General features: G+C 39.6%; 1 protein-coding gene across 3 annotated transcripts in view; it reads right to left on the bottom strand.

Moving 5' to 3' along the window:
- The window catches only part of ATP7A (ATPase copper transporting alpha), a 137,515-nt gene that overhangs the window by 75,171 nt on the left and 42,456 nt on the right, over window positions 1–19,888 (bottom strand). For 2 of the 3 annotated variants that reach the window (XM_003135200.4, XM_013990938.2), the window contains exon 2: window positions 10,454–10,594. The exons of the other annotated variant lie outside the window; for it this stretch is intronic. In XM_003135200.4, the coding sequence (XP_003135248.1) occupies window positions 10,454–10,573 (120 nt within the window). In that variant the 5' untranslated portion in view covers window positions 10,574–10,594. The remainder of the gene's footprint in view (window positions 1–10,453; window positions 10,595–19,888) is intronic. 3 annotated transcript variants of the gene reach the window in all.

Raw genomic sequence — 19,888 nt, 5'->3', positions numbered from 1 at the left:
CATGCCATTTTCAGCAACATGGATGTAACTAGAGACTCTCATACCAAGTGAAGTAAGTCAGAAAGACAAGAACCATATGATAGCGCTTATATTTGGAATCTAATATATGGCACAAATGAACCTTTCTACAGAAAATAAAATCATGGACTTGAAGAATAGACTTGTGGTTGCCAAGGAGGAGGGGGAACAGGACAGAGTGGGATGGATGGGGTGCTTGGGGTTAACAGATGCAGACTACTGCCTTAGGAATGGATTAGCAATGATATCCCGCTGTGTAGCACTGGGAGCTATGTCTGTTCACTTATGATGGAGCATGATAATGTGAGAAGAAAGAATGTATACACATATGTGTAACTGGGTCACCATGCTGTACAGTGGAAAATTGACAGAACACTGTAAACCAGATATAATGGAAAAAAATTAAAATCATTATATATAAAAAAACAAAAAATTTTAATTAAAAAAAACTAAATATAGAACTACCATATAATCCAGCAATCCCACTCCTGGGCATATATCTGAAAAAAAAAGCATAATTTGAAAAGATACATGCACCCCAATGTTCACTGCAGCACTATTTACAACGGCCAAGACACGGAAGCAACCTATATATGTCCATCAACAGAGGACAGGATCAAGAAGATTTGGTAAAGGAGTTTCCACTGTAGCTCTGCTAAAAATAATCTGACTAGTATTCATGAGGACACAGGTTTAATCCCTGGCCTCGCTCAGTGGGTTAAGGATCCAGTGTTACTGTGAGCGTGGGGTAGGTAGCAGATGAGTCTTGGATCCCATGTTGCTGTGGCTGAGGAGTAGGCTGTCAGCTACAGCTCCAATCGGACCCCTAGCCTGGAAACCTCCATATGCCACTAGTGCGGCCATAAAAAGAAAAAAAAAATTGGTAGATATATACAATGTAATATTACCCAGCCAGAAAAAAGAATGAAATAATGCCATTGGCAGTAACATGGATAAACCTAGAAACTATCATACTAAGTGAAGTAAGTCAGAGAAAGACAAATATCATGAGATCACAAATACGTGGAATCTAATAAAAAATGATATAAAAGATCTTACAAAACAGAAACAGACTCAAAGACTTTGAAACCAAATTTATGGTTACCAAAGGGGAAACAGGTAGGGGGATAAATCAGAGGGTTGGGATTGACATATGCGCACTACTATATATAAAATGGACAGGTAACAAGGACCTACTGTATAGCACAAGGTAACCTGCTCAATACTGTGTAATAACATACATGGGAAAATAATTTGAAAAGAAATGGATATATGTATATTTGTATCTGATTGACTTTGCTGTACACCTGAGAGTAACACAAGTTTGAAAGTCAACTATACTCCAACAAAATTTATTTAAAAGTAAAGAAAAAGCAGGAGTTCCTGTCGTAGCTCAGCGGAAATGAATCTGACTAAGAATCATGAGGTTGCGGGTTCGATCCCTGGCCTCGCTCGGTGGGTTAAGGATCCAACATTGCCATGATCTGTGGTGTAGGTTGCAGACTCGGCTCAGATCTGGCATTGCTGTGGCTGTGGCATAGGCCAGTGGCTACAGCTCTGATTAGACCCCAGCCTAGGAACCTCCATATGTGTGGGTGCGGCCCTAAAAAGACAAAATAAAATAAAATTGTAATGGAGGGAGTAAGCATCATGGCTCAGCGGTAATGAACCTGACTGGTATCCATGGCGATGCAGGTTCAATCTCTGACCTTGCTAAGTGGGTTAAGGATCCACCATTGCCGTGAGCTGTGGTGTAGGCCAGCAGCTGTAGCTCTGATTGGACCCCTAGCCTGGGAACTTCCATAGACCGTGAGTGTGGCCCTAAAAAAGATAAAATTGTAATGGAGCTTCTAGTCAGAAAAACAAATAAAAGACATGTACTAGAAAAAAAGGAAATAAAACTGTATTTATGACCTGATAACATAAATACTTATGTAGAATATCACAAGGAGTCTACAAAAAAAAGCTAATAGACTTAATAAATCAGTTTAGCAAAATTCAGGATACAAAGTAAACATAAAAATGAACTACATTTCTCTATGTTTTTAATGAACAACTGAAGTTGAAATTTTAAAAACAGTACAATTTAGACATCATCTGGGAGGTGCGGTCAACATGGAGGAGGAGTAGGATATGGTCCTTCTCTCACAAACATCAAAAAAACCTGCATGTAGATAAACTGGCACAGAACATCTACTGAATGCTGGCAGAAGACCTTTGACCTCCAAAAAGGTCAAGAAACCCTCCACATAACTGGGTAGAACAAAGGGGGGAAAAGAAGAGAGAAAAGAGAAAAAAAGAAATCAGGATGGGACCAGCACTCCTGAGAGGGAGTTGTTAAAGAAAAAAGGAATCCACACCCTAGGAGGCCACCTAGTTGACAGGGAGATCAGTTGGGATGGAGAGAAAGCCTCAAAGCCTTGGAGAAAAGCACAGCAGCCGGTCACAAGAGGACAAAAAAGAGAGAGAGAGCTGTACAGACCATAAGTACCACTACATGGGAAACAACAGCCTGAGACACTCAGGTAGGGGCTAGGCACTAAGACTCAGGCTTCAGAGAATAAGAAAAGTATAGGCCAAATAAAGAAGCACAGGAACCATTCCCAGTTAAAAGAACAGGAGAATTCCCCCGAAGGATCAAACAACAAAACAGACCTCTGCAGTCTAACAGAGTTCAAAAAGGAGGCAATATTTATATCTGACTTATAACAGGAGTTCCCATCGCAGCACAGGGGCAGCAGAACCAAATCTGACTAGGAACCATGAGGATGTGGGTTTGATCCCCGGCCTCGCTCAGTAGGTTAAGGTTCTGGCAGTTCGAATCTGACGTTGCTGTGGCTGTGATGTACGGCTGTAGCTCTGATTGGACCCCTAGCCTGGGAACCTCCATATGCCGTGGGTGTGGCCCTAAAAAGAAAAAAAAAATGTAGGTAATGAAAATACTGAAGGAGTTAAGAATGGATATCGGAGTTCCCGTCGTGGCGCAGTGGTTAACGAATCTGACTAGGAACCATGAGGTTGTGGGTTCGATCCCTGCCCTTGCTCAGTGGGTTAACGATCCGGCGTTGCCATGAGCTGTGGTGTAGGTTGCAGACGCGGCTCGGATCCCGCGTTGCTGTGGCTCTGGCGTAGGCTGGCAGCTACAGCTCCGATTAGACCCCTAGCCTGGGAAACTCCATATGCCGTGGGAGCGGCCCAAGAAATAGCAAAAAGACAAAAAAAAAAAAAAAAAAGAATGGATATCAACAATAACATAGATTACTTTAAAAAGGAATCAGAAACTATAAGGGGGAGCGAAAAATGTTAGAAAATTCATTTGCAGAGATGAAAGCTGAGTTAAGTCATTGAACATCAGAATGAATAATGCAGAGGAATGAATAAGTGATTTGCACTCAGCTTTGTGCACGAGTGTTTAATTCAACTCAACATGGAAAGGGCTTTTCCAGTTCCATCTGATAGTACCCTAGGAAAGTCTGACAAACTGAATGACCTATAGATATGGGCCCATGACAACTGTTATTTATAAACCAGTGAGTTGTATATGTTGATATGTGATTTATAAATAAGCTTAGAAAATGAAGCTATGAGATCTCTGGTTAGGTCTGTCTGTATGTTTATGTGTGCATTCTCTTTGTCTTTATCTTTGCATGGTATTATAAAAATTAATTTGTAAGTGAGCTCTACTTAATTGGCTTAAAAATATTAAGTGCTCACATAAATTCTCAAAAATACAGAAAGTAAATGGCCAGAATCAATTCCAAGTTCATGTGATCCAGAATCCAGAAAGTGATGGAAGGCTTACAGATGGTCAAGATTGGCTAGATTTAGATTAGAGTTAAGAAAATTTTACTGTCAAAAGCAAGCTGCTACAAGACTTGAATTTGGTTACTCTCTGTTAAGAGAACAGATTTCTTGGAATGCTACTTTTAATAAGAGATTGCGTGAGGTCTTTGACTTTAAGTGATCTGTGATTGCTTTTGAGATCTCTAGTAACTTTGGTGAAGGAATATATATTGTCTCACAGTGACCTATGATATATGACCAAGTATTTCAAAACTTTGACAAACTTCCCAGACATCAATTTTTTTTTTTTGTCTTTTGTCTTTTTGTTGTTGTTGTTGTTTTTGTTGTTGTTGTTGCTATTTCTTGAGCCGCTCCTTCGGCATATGGAGGTTCCCAGGCTAGGGATCGAATCGGAGCTGTAGCCACTGGCCTACACCAGAGCCACAGCAACGCGGGATCCGAGCCGCGTCTTCGACCTACACCACAGCTCACGGCAACGCCGGATCGTTAACCCACTGAGCAAGGGCAGGGACCGAACCCGCGACCTCATGGTTCCTAGTCGGATTCGTTAACCACTGCGCCACGACGGGAACTCCCCAGATATCAATTTTTAATTAAAGTTTTTTGACTTCCAGCTAACTCTGGGATGCTCCAGGGAAACCCCAAAGCATCTCAGAATACTAAATTAATCAGCATTATTTGGTACATTAAAATACATGGAGAGCATTTTCACAGGAGCCACAAACCTACTTAGATTATACTGTGGATAAATATTATTAATATAGACACTCTACAAATTTTATTACATTTCTAAAATTTGGATATATCCTAGTATATGAGGTTATCAGTCATAATTCTGGTTATTGTAACCAAATTTCTTTATATTGATTACATTTTTTAAATGACTTATTTTTTCCATTATAGCTGATTTAAAGTGTTCTGTCAATTTTCTACTGTATAGCAAAATGACCCAGTCACACATACATATATACATTATCCTTCATCATGCTCCATGAGTAGATATAGTTCCCAGTGCTATACAGCAGGAGTATACTGATTATATTTTAATATGTTTAACCATGCCTTTTACGTCTTTCTGTCATTGTTGTACTCTGATGCTTTTGCAAAAGTGCTTCATTTTCAAGAAGGTTTACAAGTACAGGTCTTAGATAAATTTCAAATAATACCGCTGAATTAGGTTAAAATCCTAATGGAAAATCTGATGGCTTCATAAAGCAGGTAACAATGGATTAGTTACTGAATGAACTGGTAAATACTGTTCATAAAGTCTATGGTTTATTTCATCAGGGATATTAACTGGTTTTGATTTGTGTTTTCCAGACATAGGGAAGACCTTCCCCTCAAGCTACCTATGACTTAGAGAAATTTAGCAAATTACACCTCTGTGGATTAAATTGAAATAATTTTCTTTTCTCTCTTCCTGGTCCCTCCAGAAATCAGAAACTTTTGGGTTCTGAGCAGACTTATATGGTGCTCAGAAAGGAACAGGAAAGACTGCCTCCAGGTATGTGCAGGAATCTTGATATTTTGGGGACTTCTAGAAAAAAAAAATCCAAGGCAGAATCTGGTGGCAAGCCTTTGGCATGGCTTTCCTGGCCTTGAGAGATCTTTCAGAAAGTTAGTCTGAGACTCCTGAGGAATTATACCACAGCCAATGTGAAGGAGCAGACTTATTTTGTAGTCAATGGAGCAGACTTATTTTGGAAACAAATTAGACTTGATTTGTCTGCGTTCAACGGAGATGAGGCTATTTTAGAGAAAAAGATTATGTTTCAATAGATGTGAAATTCTAGTTCTGTTAACTGTATATTGTATTTATGAAAGATATTGTGTTAGCCATAATTTTGCCTTGATGTTCAGAAAAAAAAGAAAATTATCTAGTGGAATTATGACATAATAACTACTCATGATATACCACTGCTTGCTTTGGGTCTACTGTTAAAGCACACATATAATGCTTGTATGACAATTGAGTTTAAGTGATAAAATGTATGACCTATAAAGCATTTCCTCATTAACATACCTTCGAGTTTGTTCATGATACCTGACCAGTTTTTCCCCAATGTGGACTAACTAGGAAAATATGAAAGAGGTCTAGCACCAAGGGACATGATCTACACCTGAGCAAGCAGCTGAATCACTCTGGCATGAGGGATAGATATTTTGATCACCAATGTTTTCTATTGAAGGATCTACAATTGAAAGGGGAAATGATGGGAAAAAATCTGCACTTACTGAGGTATGAGAAAGTCACTGGCTTATTATACGTGGCATTATCTTAAACTTTACTAACCAAATTGGCCTGCTTTGTGGCCTTTCAGACATGCATTGCACATCTGCTCTGGCTGTTACATATTTCAGACACATTCCTATATTCCTAAGAACTGGAGTTTTCTGAGCTGTGTCAGAATTAGGATGCTAGCAGCCATTCTCAAAGCAATGTCTGCTGGCAACTGTTAGCTGCAACCTGAAGGTTTCAAGGTATCCTCTGATAACTATTCTATTTTTAGATAATGAAATTGCTTTAGGTCAACTATCAACAAAAAGAGTTAACACGTGTAGTGGGCACTAGCTTCTGTTATGTATATATTAATGCTGCATCCAAAGTTAAAAGCTTCTTAGGTAGAATAAGAAAACTGACTGTAGCAAGTCTTCCCAAAGTGCCAGTTCCAGACTAAGTTTCAGTCTTATTTTCCTGAATTCCTCAGGGAATGAGATCTATTTTGTCTATTAAAGTTCCAGTTGTCTCTCCTTCTCCTAACTAGGTCTGTTGTACCAAAATGGCAGATCAAGGGATTGAGATCTTAATCATATAGGCCTTGGAACTCAGGAGTGTTTCTAATTTGGTATCCATTCACCAAACTGAGGCAGGACTATGCCCCTTTTCATCAGGAAGTAGCCAGAGTGGTCACTGCCCAGTTCCCTAAAAAGACTTGGGGAAGATAAAACAGAAAAGAGAATTTAAAACCAAATACCCCTAAAACTGAGTTCCTGTGCGATTTTATGATTAACATCTCTATCCAAAATAAGCATTCCCTTTCTTGTCTAACATCTGTTCTCCTCAAGATTGAGGAGTATCAAAGAAAAGGGGGGAATGGAACCAAGCAGGGCCCTGTGGGGCTCCTGGGCACAAGCCTTTCTGTGTCCCCCACTTCTTATTCTTAGGGAAGAAGTTTCAGCCTCCATGACATTCCCAGAGTTCCAAAGTGCAGGTCAAAGAGTTGCTAATCAGGGAAGGGAACTGATGCAGAGACAAGGGAGGAGCAGTCAAGAAACAATAGTGCAGCCTTTGGGCAGAGTCCTGGTTCCTTTTCAAGGAATGTACATAACAATATCTTTGAGCTTTTATGCAAAACTAAAACCCCCAACAAATGAAAACCAGAGAGGAGGACCACCAGAGCCAGACCTGGGGCCACTAAACATGAACTTTGAAGAAGAATGAAAGCTTGCATCTACCCTGATCCTTATCTGTGGCCCTATTCTCTACCCTGAAACTATAAAACTACTTTTTTTCTTTTCAGGGCCTCACCTGTGGCATATGGAAACTCCCAGGCTAGGGGTCAAATCAGAGCTGCAGCTGCCAGTCTTCACCACAGCCACAGCAACGCCAGATCCAAGCCACATCTGTGACCTATACTGCAGCTTGAAACAATGCTGGATCCTTCAACCCATTGAGTGAGGCCAGGGGTCGAACCTGCATCCTCATGGCTACTAGCTGGATTCTTAATTCCCTGAGCCACAATGGAAACTCCTATAAAACCACTTCTTAATCCCTCCCAAGGAAAGACACAGTCTTTAGGGCATTAGCCTGCTGCTCCATTGCCTGCAAAACAATAAAGCTATTTTTTTCTCCTTTGCAAAAAAAAAAATCAATGTCCATTCATGATAAAAACTCTTACTTAAGTAGGTACAGAGGGAACATATCTCAACATAATAAATGCCATTTATGACAAACCCACAGCCAACATTATACTCAACAGAGAAAAGCTGAAAGCCTTTCTGCTAAAATCTGGAATAGACAAGGATGCCCACTCTCACCACTTTTATTCAACATGGTATTAGAAGTCCTAGCCACAGCAATCAGACAAACAAAAGAAATAAAAGGTATCCAAATTGGAAGGGAAGAGGTAAAATATCACATATGCTGATGACATGATACTACATACAGAAAGACTCCACACAAAAACTACTAGATCTGATCACCAAATTCAGCAAAGTAGCAAGATAAAAGATTAACATTCAGAGTTTGAATTGTGGCTTAGTAGGTGAAGAACCCGATATAGTGTCTGTGAGGACAGAGTTTCAACCCCAGGCCTCACTCAGTGGGTTAAGGATATGGCATTTCCACAAGCTGTGGTGTAGGTAGCAGGTGAAGCTCAGATCTAAAGTTGCTGTGGCTGTGGCACAGGCCAGCACCTGCAGCTCCAGTTTCACCCCCAGCCCTGGGAACTCCCACATGCCACAGGTGCCGCAGCAGGATACAAGATTAACATTCAAAAATCAGTTGCATTTCTGTATACTAACAATGAAATATTAGAAAAAGAATTTAAAAAATACCTTTAAAAGTCACACCCCCCAAAATTAAATACCTAGGAATAAACTTGACCAAGGAGGTGAAAGACTTATACACTCAGAACTATACATCTTTAATCAAGGAAGTTAAAGAGGATTCAAAGAAATGGAAAGATATTCCATGCTCCTGGATTGGAAGAATATTGTTAAAATGGCCATACTACCAAAGCAATGTACAGATTCAATGCAATCCCTATCAAACTACCTATGATATTTTTCACAGCACTAGAACAAATAACCCAAAAATTTATATGGAACCATAAAAGACTAAGAATTGCCAAAGCAATCCTGGGGGGGGGGGGACAAGCAGGAGGCATAACTCTCCCAGATTTCATACAATATTATAAACCTACAGTAATCAAGATGGTGTGGTACAGACATACGGATCAGCAGTAGTACAGAATAGAGAGCCCAGAAAAAAACCCAGACACCTATCAACAATTAATTCTCAACAAAGGAAGTAAGAATATTTTTTAAAATGGGAAAAAGGGAGTTCCCATCATGGTGCAGTGGTTAATGAATCCGACTAGGAACCATGAGGTTTTGGGTTCCATCCCTGGCCTTGTTCAGTGGGTTAAGGATCTAGCATTGCCGTGAGCTGTGGTGTAGGTTGCAGACGCAGCTCGGATCCCGTGTTGCTGTGGCTGTGGCATAGGCCAGCGGCTACAGCTCCGATTGGACCCCTAGCCTGGGAACCTCCACATGCCATAGGAACGGCCCTAGAAAAGGCAAAAAAACCAAAAAAAAAAAAAAAAAAAGGGAAAAAGTCTCTTCAGCAAGTGGTACTGGGAAAACTGGACAGCTGCATGCAAATCAATCGATCTAGAACAAACTCTCACGCCATGTACAATAATAAACTCAAAATGGCTTAAAGACTAAAATGTAAGACAGGAAACCATAAAACTCCTAGAAGAGAACATAAGCAAAACAGTCTCTGATATAAACTGTTACAAATGTTGTCTTAGGTCAGACTCCCAAAGCAATAGAAATAAAAAGAAAAAGAAACCAATGAGACCTAATCAAACTTAGAAGCTTTTGCCCAGCAAACCATTAAAAAAAAAAAGACACAACCCACAGAATAAGAGAAAATAGTTGCAAACGATGCAGCTAACAAGGGCTTAATCTCCAAAATATACAAACAGCTCATATAACTCAACAACAACAAAAAACCAAACAACCCAATTGAAAAATGGGCAGAAGACCTGGATAGACATGTCTCCAAAGAAGACATACAGATGGCCAACAGGCACATGAAAAAGTGCTCAACATCACTAATTATTAGAGAAATACAAATGAAAACTACAATAAGGTACCACCTCACACCAGTCAGAATGACCACCATTAACAAGTCTACAAATAACAAATGCTGGAGAGGATGTGGAGAAAAGGGAACCCTCCCACACTGTTGGTGGGAATGTAATTGGTACAACCACTGTGGAAAACATATGGGGGTTCCTCAGAAAACTAAATATATAACTACCATATGATTCAGCAATCCCAATATGAGATTAAGAGTAATAAAAAGTCTATCAGCATCTATATGCTTATAAAGTATAAAGCAATAAATACATAACCATAATGTCAAGATTCCATCTTCGGATGTTTTAAAAAAATTTTTTTGTCTTTTTAGGGCTGCACCCATGGCACATGGACATTCACAGGCTAGGGGTTGAACTGGAGCTGCAGCTGCCAGCCTACACAACCATAGCAACACCAGATCCAAGCCGCAACTTCGACCTACACCACAGCTCATGGCAACACGGGATTCTTAACCCACTGAGCAAGACCAGGGATTGAACCCGCATCCTCATGGATACTAGTCGGGTTCTTTACCACTGAGGCATAACGGGAACTCCCTTAAATTTTAAAAATATATAATTTCTTACTTTTAAAATAAAAGATAATAAGCCAAAGAAAATTTATTTTTAGCTTCAAGTTTAGAAGTATGATAGTCTTTATGCCAAACATGTCATTGTGTCTGGTTCTGTGTTATAGTAATTTCCCAGAAGAGTTCCAGTCAACGTCATTTGACTTTACTAATTTCCAAAGAGTAACTTACTTTAATGTGATGTACACCATTCAGTTTTCCAATGTGCTGTTCAATGGTCCAAACACAGGAACTACATGTCATCCCCTCAACACAGATGGTGACAGAATTCACACTCATATTTAGGTCCATTTCGTTTACTTCTTTACTTTCCTATTAGAAACAATGAATTCATGAATTTCAGCCATGGAAGTAATCCTTCCCCAACATTCCCACCTCCCTGACTAAAAATACACTACTAATAAAATATGGTCAGCATTCCTTTCTCTCACCTCATTTTACCCCCCACCTCAGGGCCTTTGTGTTAGGCTATTCCCTTGGTTTAGGACTTTTTTCTCTTAGATATCTGCTTATCTAACTTCTCTTTACTCAGATCTAATCTTCCTAATGATTCTTCCACTAACCACCTCATCCTCTCTCTTGAATCACTTCACCTGGGGGAAGCCACCTGCCATGTAACAAGCACACTCAAGCAGCTTCACAGAGAGGTTCACATAGTGAGAAATTGAGGTCTTCTGTCAATAACCAGCAAAGGTACGAGGCCTCCTGACAATAACCAGGTGAGTGAACTGTTTTGGAAGTTGATCCTTCAGACTCAGTTAAGCCTCAGCTGACATAAACTTAAAACCTCAGGAGAGAACTTTGAGCCAAAACCACCCAGCTAAACCACTCCCATAATTACCCACAGAAACTGTGATATGATAGTAAACCAGCTATAATGGAAAAAATAAAAATCATTATAAAATAAAAGAAAGAAACTATGATATAATAATTGTTCTAAGCCACTGAAGTTTGGAATATTTTGTTACACTGCAATAACTAACTAATATACTTCCCACTAAAATGAAAATTCCATGAAGGCAGGAATCTGTATTTTCGTTGATATCAGTTTGAATCACATCAAATTGCCATTTTATTAAGTTATAATCAACATATTATCTTGCATTAGCTTCTGTGTTCAATATGACTTGATATATATATGTATATACTGCAAAATACTTACCACTATAATCCATCACCATAAATAGTTACAGTGTTATTTCTTATGATGAGAACTTTCAAGATTCACTCTCTTAGCAATCTTCAAATATACAATATTGTTAAAACTGGAAGTTTATACCATTTAACCACCTTCATCCATTTTGCCTGCTCCCCACCCTCAACCTCCGGTTAACACGTTCACCTGTTCTCTTTGTCTATCAGCTCAGGTTTTTTTAGATTCCACATAAAAGTGAATGCATTTTATTTTATTTGTCTTTCTCATTCAGATTTATTTCACTTAGCATAATGCCTTCGGAGTCCATGCATGTTGTTGTCACAAGTGGCAGGAATTTCTTCTTTTTTATGGCTAAATAATGTGTATATATATATATATATATATATATCACATTTTCTTTATTCATAATTTCTTTTTCTTTTTTTTGCTATTTCTTGGGCCACTCCCATGGTATATGGAGGTTCCCAGGCTAGGGGTCGAATCGGAGCTGCAGCCACTGGCCAACGCCAGAGCCACAGCAACGCAGGATCCGAGCCGCGTCTGCAACCCACACCACAGCTCACGGCAACACCGGATCGTCAACCCACTGAGCAAGGGCAGGGATCAAACCCACAACCTCATGGTTCCTAGTCGGATTCGTCAACCACTGCGCCACGACGGGAACTCCCTCAGTCTTAGTTTCAATGAGCACTAACTATAGAACAACTGTAGGTTTTTCGGGTTTTTTTTTTTTTTTTTTTTTTGCTTTTTAGGGCCACACCCTCAGCATATGGAAGTTCCCAGGCTAGGGGTCAAATCAGAGCTGCAGCTACTGGCCTACACCACAGCCAAGGCAATGTGGGATGCAAGCTGCATCTTCGAACTACACCACAGCTCACAGTGACACCGGATCCCTGATCCACTGAACAAGGCCAGGGATGACCCCGCATCTTCATGGATACTTGTCAAATTCATTTCCACTAGTGCAGACCACAATGGGAACTCCAGAATGACTGTAATTTATAGCACAATATGATCTGAAATAGATTCATAATTATTAGTCTATGTTTTGTTATTTACTTTTTTTTTTGTCTTTTTGCCATTTCTTGGGCCGCTCCTGCGGCATATGGAGGTTCCCAGGCTAGGGGTCTAATGGGAGCTGTAGCCGCCTGCCACAGCCACAGCAACACGCCAGATCCTAGCCGATTCTTCAACCTACACCACAGCTCATGGCAACGCGGGATCCTTAGCCCACTGAGCAAGGCCAGGGATGGAACGGGCAACCTCATGGTTCCTAGTTGGATTCATTGACCACTGAGCTACAACAGGAACTCCTTGTTATTTACTTTTAAAACTAGAGCTAAAGCTATTTCAAATGCACTACTGAACAATTCAGTTATGTAAACTGATTCTTATGAAATGAGTATTAAATTTCCACCTTTTCACATGAAGAGACTTAGAATATCTATTCAATATAAAAGAATACAGTTTGTCTGATTTTTTTTCTTAATGACTTGAAACAGTCTTTAGTCAAAGTCAAAAAATAAGGATCTCTAATGAACCATGCTGCCAAAGATTTTCACATTCTGGTAATCTATGGCTAACAATCTATATGTAAAATAAGATGACATTGCCATGAGAAACTCTATCTTCCTTCCTCTAGCCAGAGGATCTGCTGCTAATAGGACAAAATGTGAATCTCTGAATGAATGACAAGTGGAACAGGGAGGAAGTAGTAGAATTGAATTAGTTTAGAGGAGCCAGAACTAGCTACTCCAGCTCAAAAAGATGTTCTCCATATTGCCTGAATTCTCCATTGCATGAAATTTTACAATTTAAAGGGTATTATACCAATGAATACCTTCCCTTTTCAATCACACATAAAAGCTAAATAGTACAATGAAGATCTATCTGTATATCCTCTGCATGAATTCAACAACTGTTGACATTTTGCTAAATCTCCTCTATTATATTTTTCTAAACTATTTGTAAGTTTAAGAGATCCTAATTTTTCAGCATACATTTCCAAAGAATAACAACTCCTGCAGAGCCACAATACTATTATCACGGCTAAGAAAATTAATCATTCTATATCCTCTAATACAAATTCTTTTTTTCTTTTGTCATGTGTCTTTTTAGGACCATACTCATGGCATATGGAGGTTCCCAGGCTAGGGGTCTAATCGGAGCTGCAGCTGCTGGCCTACACCACAGCCACACCAACACCAGATCCCAGCCGCATCTGCAACCTACACCACAGCTCACAGCAACTCCAGATCCTTAACCCACTGAGCGAGGCCAGGGATTGAACCTTCAACCTCATGATTCCTAGTTGGATTCATTTCCGCTGCACCACAATGGGAACTCCCTTTAATACAAATTCTCTATTTAAATTTTCCCAAATGTTCCAAGAACACCCTTTACAGCTTTCATTTTTTCCAAATCAGAATCTAGACAAGATTCACACTCTGCTTTTGGTTGTATCTCTTTTGTCTCACTTCATCTAGAACAGCCTTTCCCCCATATCTCTTTACTCCCATGAAGTAATCTTTTAAAGAATCTAGGTCAGTTGTCTTAGTAGACATTCTATCCACACTTTATTGAATTTATTTTTTGGCCCACGCCCCATGGCATGCAGAAGCTCCCCAGCCAGGGACTGAACCAGAGACACAGCAGTGACCCGAATCACTACAGTGACAATGCTAGATCTGAGCACTGTCCGAGCAATACCTGCTAAGCCACATAGGAACTCCTGTATCCACTTTTTAAAATACAAACTCCTTTTTGATAGTTTAAGGCACTGATAGCTGGATTAAGATTTCCTACTATGTAAAATTATTTACTACAATAGAACAGAAGCCCAGATGGGACAGGAAAAGCAGGTAATTGTGAGCAAAGGATCCTTGGGATGTAGGGAACTCAAGGGGCCCAGGTGAACTCCAAGGTGGGGTACTTATGGCAAGCATGAAGGCTTTAGGGACCAGGGAAAGGGTCACTGGAAAGTAGTAAAAGGCATGAAAAGGGAGGAGAATAATGTCTAAAACAAAAAGATCCTGGGAGTTCTCTGGTGGCACAGTGGGTTAAGGTTTCAGCACTTTCACTGCTGCAACTTGGATCACAGCCGTGGCGCAGGCTCAATCCCTGGCCTAGGAACTTTTACACGCTGCACGCGCAGCCTAAAAAAAAAAAAAAAAAATCCTGTATATGTACAACTGATTCACTTTGCTCTACACCTGAAACTTAATACAATATTGTAAGTCAACTATACTTCAGTAATATCTAAAAAAACCCCAAGCAAAACAAAAACAGCTCCTATCAAAATTTTGCCTACCATTAGCCCTGTGCCAAAAAAAGGAGATGCTTCCTCTTTCCTTTTCAATACATGGCTGCCTGCCTCCAGGTCAGAACACAGATTTAGTACCTACATGGCTCAGATATGTTGTGGGTCAAAATGAGGCTTTTGGAGTTCCCGTGGTGGCACAGTGGTTAACGAATCCAACTAGGAACCATGAGGTTTCGGGTTCCATCCCTGACCTTGCTCAGTGGGTTAAGGATCCCGCATTGCCGTAAGCTGTGGTGTAGGTCGAAGAATCGGCTAGGATCTGGCGTGCTGCTGTGGCTCTGGCGTAGGCCAGTGGCTACAGCTGATTACTGATTAGACCCCTAGCCTGGGAACCTCCATATGCTGTGGGAGCGACCCAAGAAATGGCAAAAAAGACAAAAAAAAAAAAAAAAAATGGGGCTTTTGAGGGCCGATCTAGGTACATTACCAAAACTGACCAAATTGTTCTATAAGAAACTGTCAAGTTCAAAAAACAGAACTGGTAATAAACTTTTGGAATAGAATACACTCAGTAGATAAAAGCTAGTTTACCTGGTTAGTTAGGAATGTTAAACTTAACTACAGTTTTATTATGGAGCATGCCCCAGACCAAAATGTTGGCGCATCTCTCAGGCTTATTGAGGAACTGAGAGACTAGTTAAGGAGAAAGGCACTTCTAAAGTGACTGGATAATTCACCCTGGAAATATGTACTGGGGAAGAAAGAAATGCTGAGCACAAATGAAAATTATATTAATATAGCTACTTTTCCCACTACATTCTAATTTAAGGATGTCAAGTCAGGGGTTCCGTCGTGGCTCGGTGGAAACGAATTTGATTAGCAGCCATGAGATTGCAGGTTTGATCCCTGGCCTTGATCACTGGGTTAAGGATCTGGCGTTGCCATGAGCTGTGGTGTAAGTCACAGATGAGGCTCAGATCTGGCATGTGGCTGTGGCATAGGCCAGCGGCCACAGCTCTGATTCAGCCCTAGCCTGGGAATCTTCATATGCCACAGGTGTGGCCCTAAAAAAAAGAGGAGGTCAAATCATCTATGACTAATATGTATTTCTTCTGCCTTCATAATTCACCTGCATCTTTTTCTTCAAAACTAAACTCAAATTGGACCTTACACTCAAAACCGCAGGGGATTTCCATCTCCCTCATACTACTTTTTTTTTTTTCTTTTTGGTCTTTTCTAGGGCCACACCCACAGCATATGGAGGTTCACAGGCTAGGGGTCTAATCGGAGCTGTAGCCACTGGCCTATGCCACAGCCACAGCAACTCAGGATCTGAGCCGAGTCTGTGACAGCGCCAAATCCTCAACCCACTGAGCAAGGCCAGGGATCGAACCTGCAACCTCATGGTTCCTAGTGAGATTCGTTAACCACTGAGCCACAATGGGAACTCCTCATGCTACTCTTTTAAATAAACATTTTATATATAAACTTTTTTATTTTTTATTTTTTTAGGGCTGCACCCGAGGCTAGGGATCTAATCGGAGCTATTGCTGCCAGCCTACACCACAGTCACAGCAATGTGGGATCTGAGCTGCATCTGTGACCTACACCACAGCTCATGGCAATGCCAGATCTTTAACCCACTGAGCAAGGCCAGGCATCGAACCTGAGTTCTCATGGACACTAGTCAGATTCATTTCCACTGCGCCACGACGGGAACTCCTATATAAACATATTTTATATATAAAATATAACACACAAACTATATCCAATCTCCTGGGATAGACCGTGATGGAAATTTATTCTTTTTTTAATATTAGTTTAATTTTAATTTAAATTTTAGTATTATTTTAATATTACATATATGACCGAGTCACTTTGTTATATAGCAGAAACTGACGCAACATTGTAAATCAACTATACTTTAATAAAAAATAAAAATAAAGTATAAGACACACAGGAGTTCCCGTCGTGGCTCAGTGGTTAATGAATCCGACTAGGAACCATGAGGTTGTGGGTTTGATCCCTGGCCTCATTCAGTGGGTTAAGGATCCGGCATTGCTGTGAGCTGTGGTGTCGGTTGCAGATGTGGCTCGAATCCCATGTTGCTGTGGCTCTGGCATAGGCTGGCAGCTGTAGCTCCGATTAGACCCCCAGCCTGGGAACCTCCATATGTCGCCGGTGCAGCACTAAAAAGACAAAAGACAAAAAAACTAAAAAATAAAATAAATAAAAGACACACACAACTCTGATTTTGTGATATGTGTTATTTATGTTATTTCCATCTTTTGAATTTTAAATGTCTCAAAGATAAGTAAAAGCAACATCTTTTGTAACCTCCCACTGCATTTAGCAGAATGACTGAGAAAACAGAGTTTTCTCATTACAATTTCATATGGTACAGAAAAAATGTAGGCTTAAGGAAGATAACAAAATCAAACAAATCTGGCAGGCAGCTATTAGTAATGAGGTGACTCTGAGAAAATGAGCATCCAATAATACTGAGGGAAATAACTTCCAGTTATTAAAGTATTTTCAGCCACTCCCTAGATACAGATGGCAATCACCATCAGTAATAACATTTTCTAAGAGGAAGAACAGTATTATGACTAGATCACCAGCTCTGGTTTGGAAACAAACTGCAGAAGTTGAGTACAAACAAACATGACATGTATGAAGTCTGACTATTCCAAACCACTTCTTAAAGCTGATCACGAAGCTCAAACATTATTTTTAAATCCCTCCTAAATAATTAGTCCTCATAATTTGAGAAAGGTTTCTGGATTCTTAATAAATTACATAGTAAATTTTAATTCTTTTTAAAATTCTTTTTTGGATATAGCTCTATCTGGATAATTTTTTAAAGCTTTATTTACTTACTTACTTATTTATTTATTTCTCTCTTTAGGGCCACACCTGCAGCATATGGAAGTTCCCAGACTAGGGGTTGAATCAGAGCTGCAGCTGCCAGCCTATACCACAGCCACAACAACACCAGATCCAAGCCACATCTGCAACCTACACCACAGCTCATGGCAATGCCAGAGCCTTAACCCACTCAGGAGTGCCAGGAATCGAACCCACATCTTCATGGATACTAGTCAGGTTCATTATCACCAAGCCACAACAGGAACTCCTACCTGGTTAATTTGTGATCACTACATTAATCGAGGAAATGCAAATTAAAATCACAATGAATGTCATTTACACTCATCAGGTAGGCAAAAATGTCAAAATGTGACAATTTGCCAAGTATTAAAGAGAATGCGAAACAATAGAATCTCTCTTAATTCAGCAGATTAGAGTGCAAATTAGTATAACCATTATGGAACCTGGTTGGCTATATCTGATAGAGTTGGAGATACCCATATGCTAGAAGGCATAGTACCCTAAAGAAAGTCTCACTTGTGTACAAGGAACAATAAATAAGAATACTCACTGCAAAAAGAAACTCTGGAATAACCTTAATGTCTATCAACTGGAAAATGGAAAAATAGATGGTGGTATATATACAGTGGAGCACGACCTTGTAGTTAAAATGAACTAAACTAGTGGTTCTCACTGGGAAGAGGGGAGATTTCCCCACCAAAGAGACTTCTGGCAATATCTGGAGACATTTTTGGTTATCACCACTGGGCACGGGGGAGGGGGAATGTGCAATGGGCATCTAGTGGGTAGAAGCCAGGTATATCGCCAAACATCTTATAATGGATAAAAAAGGTCCTCACAACAAAGAATTATTCAGCCCCAAATGTCAAAAGAACAGAGGCTGAGAAACTCTGAACTAAAACTACAAGTAGCAAAGTGGCTAAATATCATAAACATAGTCAAGGAAATAAAAAGTTTCAGAAAGATACAAAAGTCTAAAAATGTAAAACAGGAGTTCTCTTGTGGCTCAATGGGTTAAGGAGCCAGCATTGTCACTGCAGCAGCTCGGGTCACTGACATGGTGCAGGTTCCATCCCTGGCCCAGGAACTTCCACATGCCACAGGCACGGCTCCCCAAAAAACTGTAAAACAATACCATATGTTGGTTTTGTATGCACACATATATAGTAGTGTTAGTTTAAAAGGCTGAGTAGTGGATACACACATATGCTACAGGGCTCCCTATACCCTGTAGGCCTAGGTTATTTCATTACAAGAATTTTTAAGCGGATAAGCAATGAGATCCTGCTGTATAGCACAGCAACTATATCTAGTCACTTGTGATGGAACATGATGGAGCATATGAGAAAAAGAATATATTATATATATATATCAATGCATATATGACTAGGTCACTCTGCTATACAGCAGAAATTGACAGAACAATGTAAATCAACTATAATAGAAAAAATTAAAACCTAAAAAAAAATATTTAAAAAGAAAATGAATGAATGAGCCCAGAGCACATTATGCTAAGTGAAATAAGCCAGACAAAGAAAGACAAAAACTTCATGATCTCACTTACATGTGCAATCTAAAAAGTCAAACCCTTAAAAGCAGAGACTAGAATGCTGGTTATCAGAGGCTGAGGAGTGGGGGAAATAAGGAAATGTTGGTCGAAGGGTACAGAGTTTCAGTCATGCAAGATGAATAAACTCTGGAGATCTAATGTACAGCATGATGACTAGAGTTATTAATACTGTATTGTATACTTGAAACTTGCTAAAAGAAATCTTCATTGTTCTCAACAACAACAAAAAATGGTAACTATGAGGTGATATATTAATGAGCTTCATTGCAGTAATCATATCACACTATATATGTATATCAAAGTATCTCATTGTACACTTTAAATATATACAATTTCTATTTGTCAGTTATATCCCAGAAAAGATGTAGAAGAAATATTTAAAAAAAAAAACAGCCTACTTCAAGAGGAAATAAAGAAGAAAAAAATATAGTGAATGTGCAGAAATTGAGAAAAATTGCCAAAATTGAAATAATTGAGACCAATGATAAACATATAAACATATAAAAAATCACTCAGTCTTTTATACCAGAACTAAAAAAGCACCCCTGTTTTATTAACAAATTGGTGATTTCTAGCTATGCAAACAACATTGAACTAGTTGCCTTCAGGGTAGATATAGCCTGGGTAGATATCCAGGGCAAATATCAATTTAATTTTTTTCTTTTTTTTTTTTTTTTGTCTTTTTGCGGCATATGGAGGTTCCCAGGCTAGGGGTCCAATCGGAGCTGT

This window comes from Sus scrofa, chromosome X, assembly GCF_000003025.6.
Source record: "Sus scrofa isolate TJ Tabasco breed Duroc chromosome X, Sscrofa11.1, whole genome shotgun sequence".
Classification (NCBI taxonomy): domain Eukaryota; kingdom Metazoa; phylum Chordata; class Mammalia; order Artiodactyla; family Suidae; genus Sus; species Sus scrofa.
The sequence above is the reverse complement of the archived record's forward strand: the minus strand, read 5'-3'. Positions and strand labels throughout refer to the sequence as shown.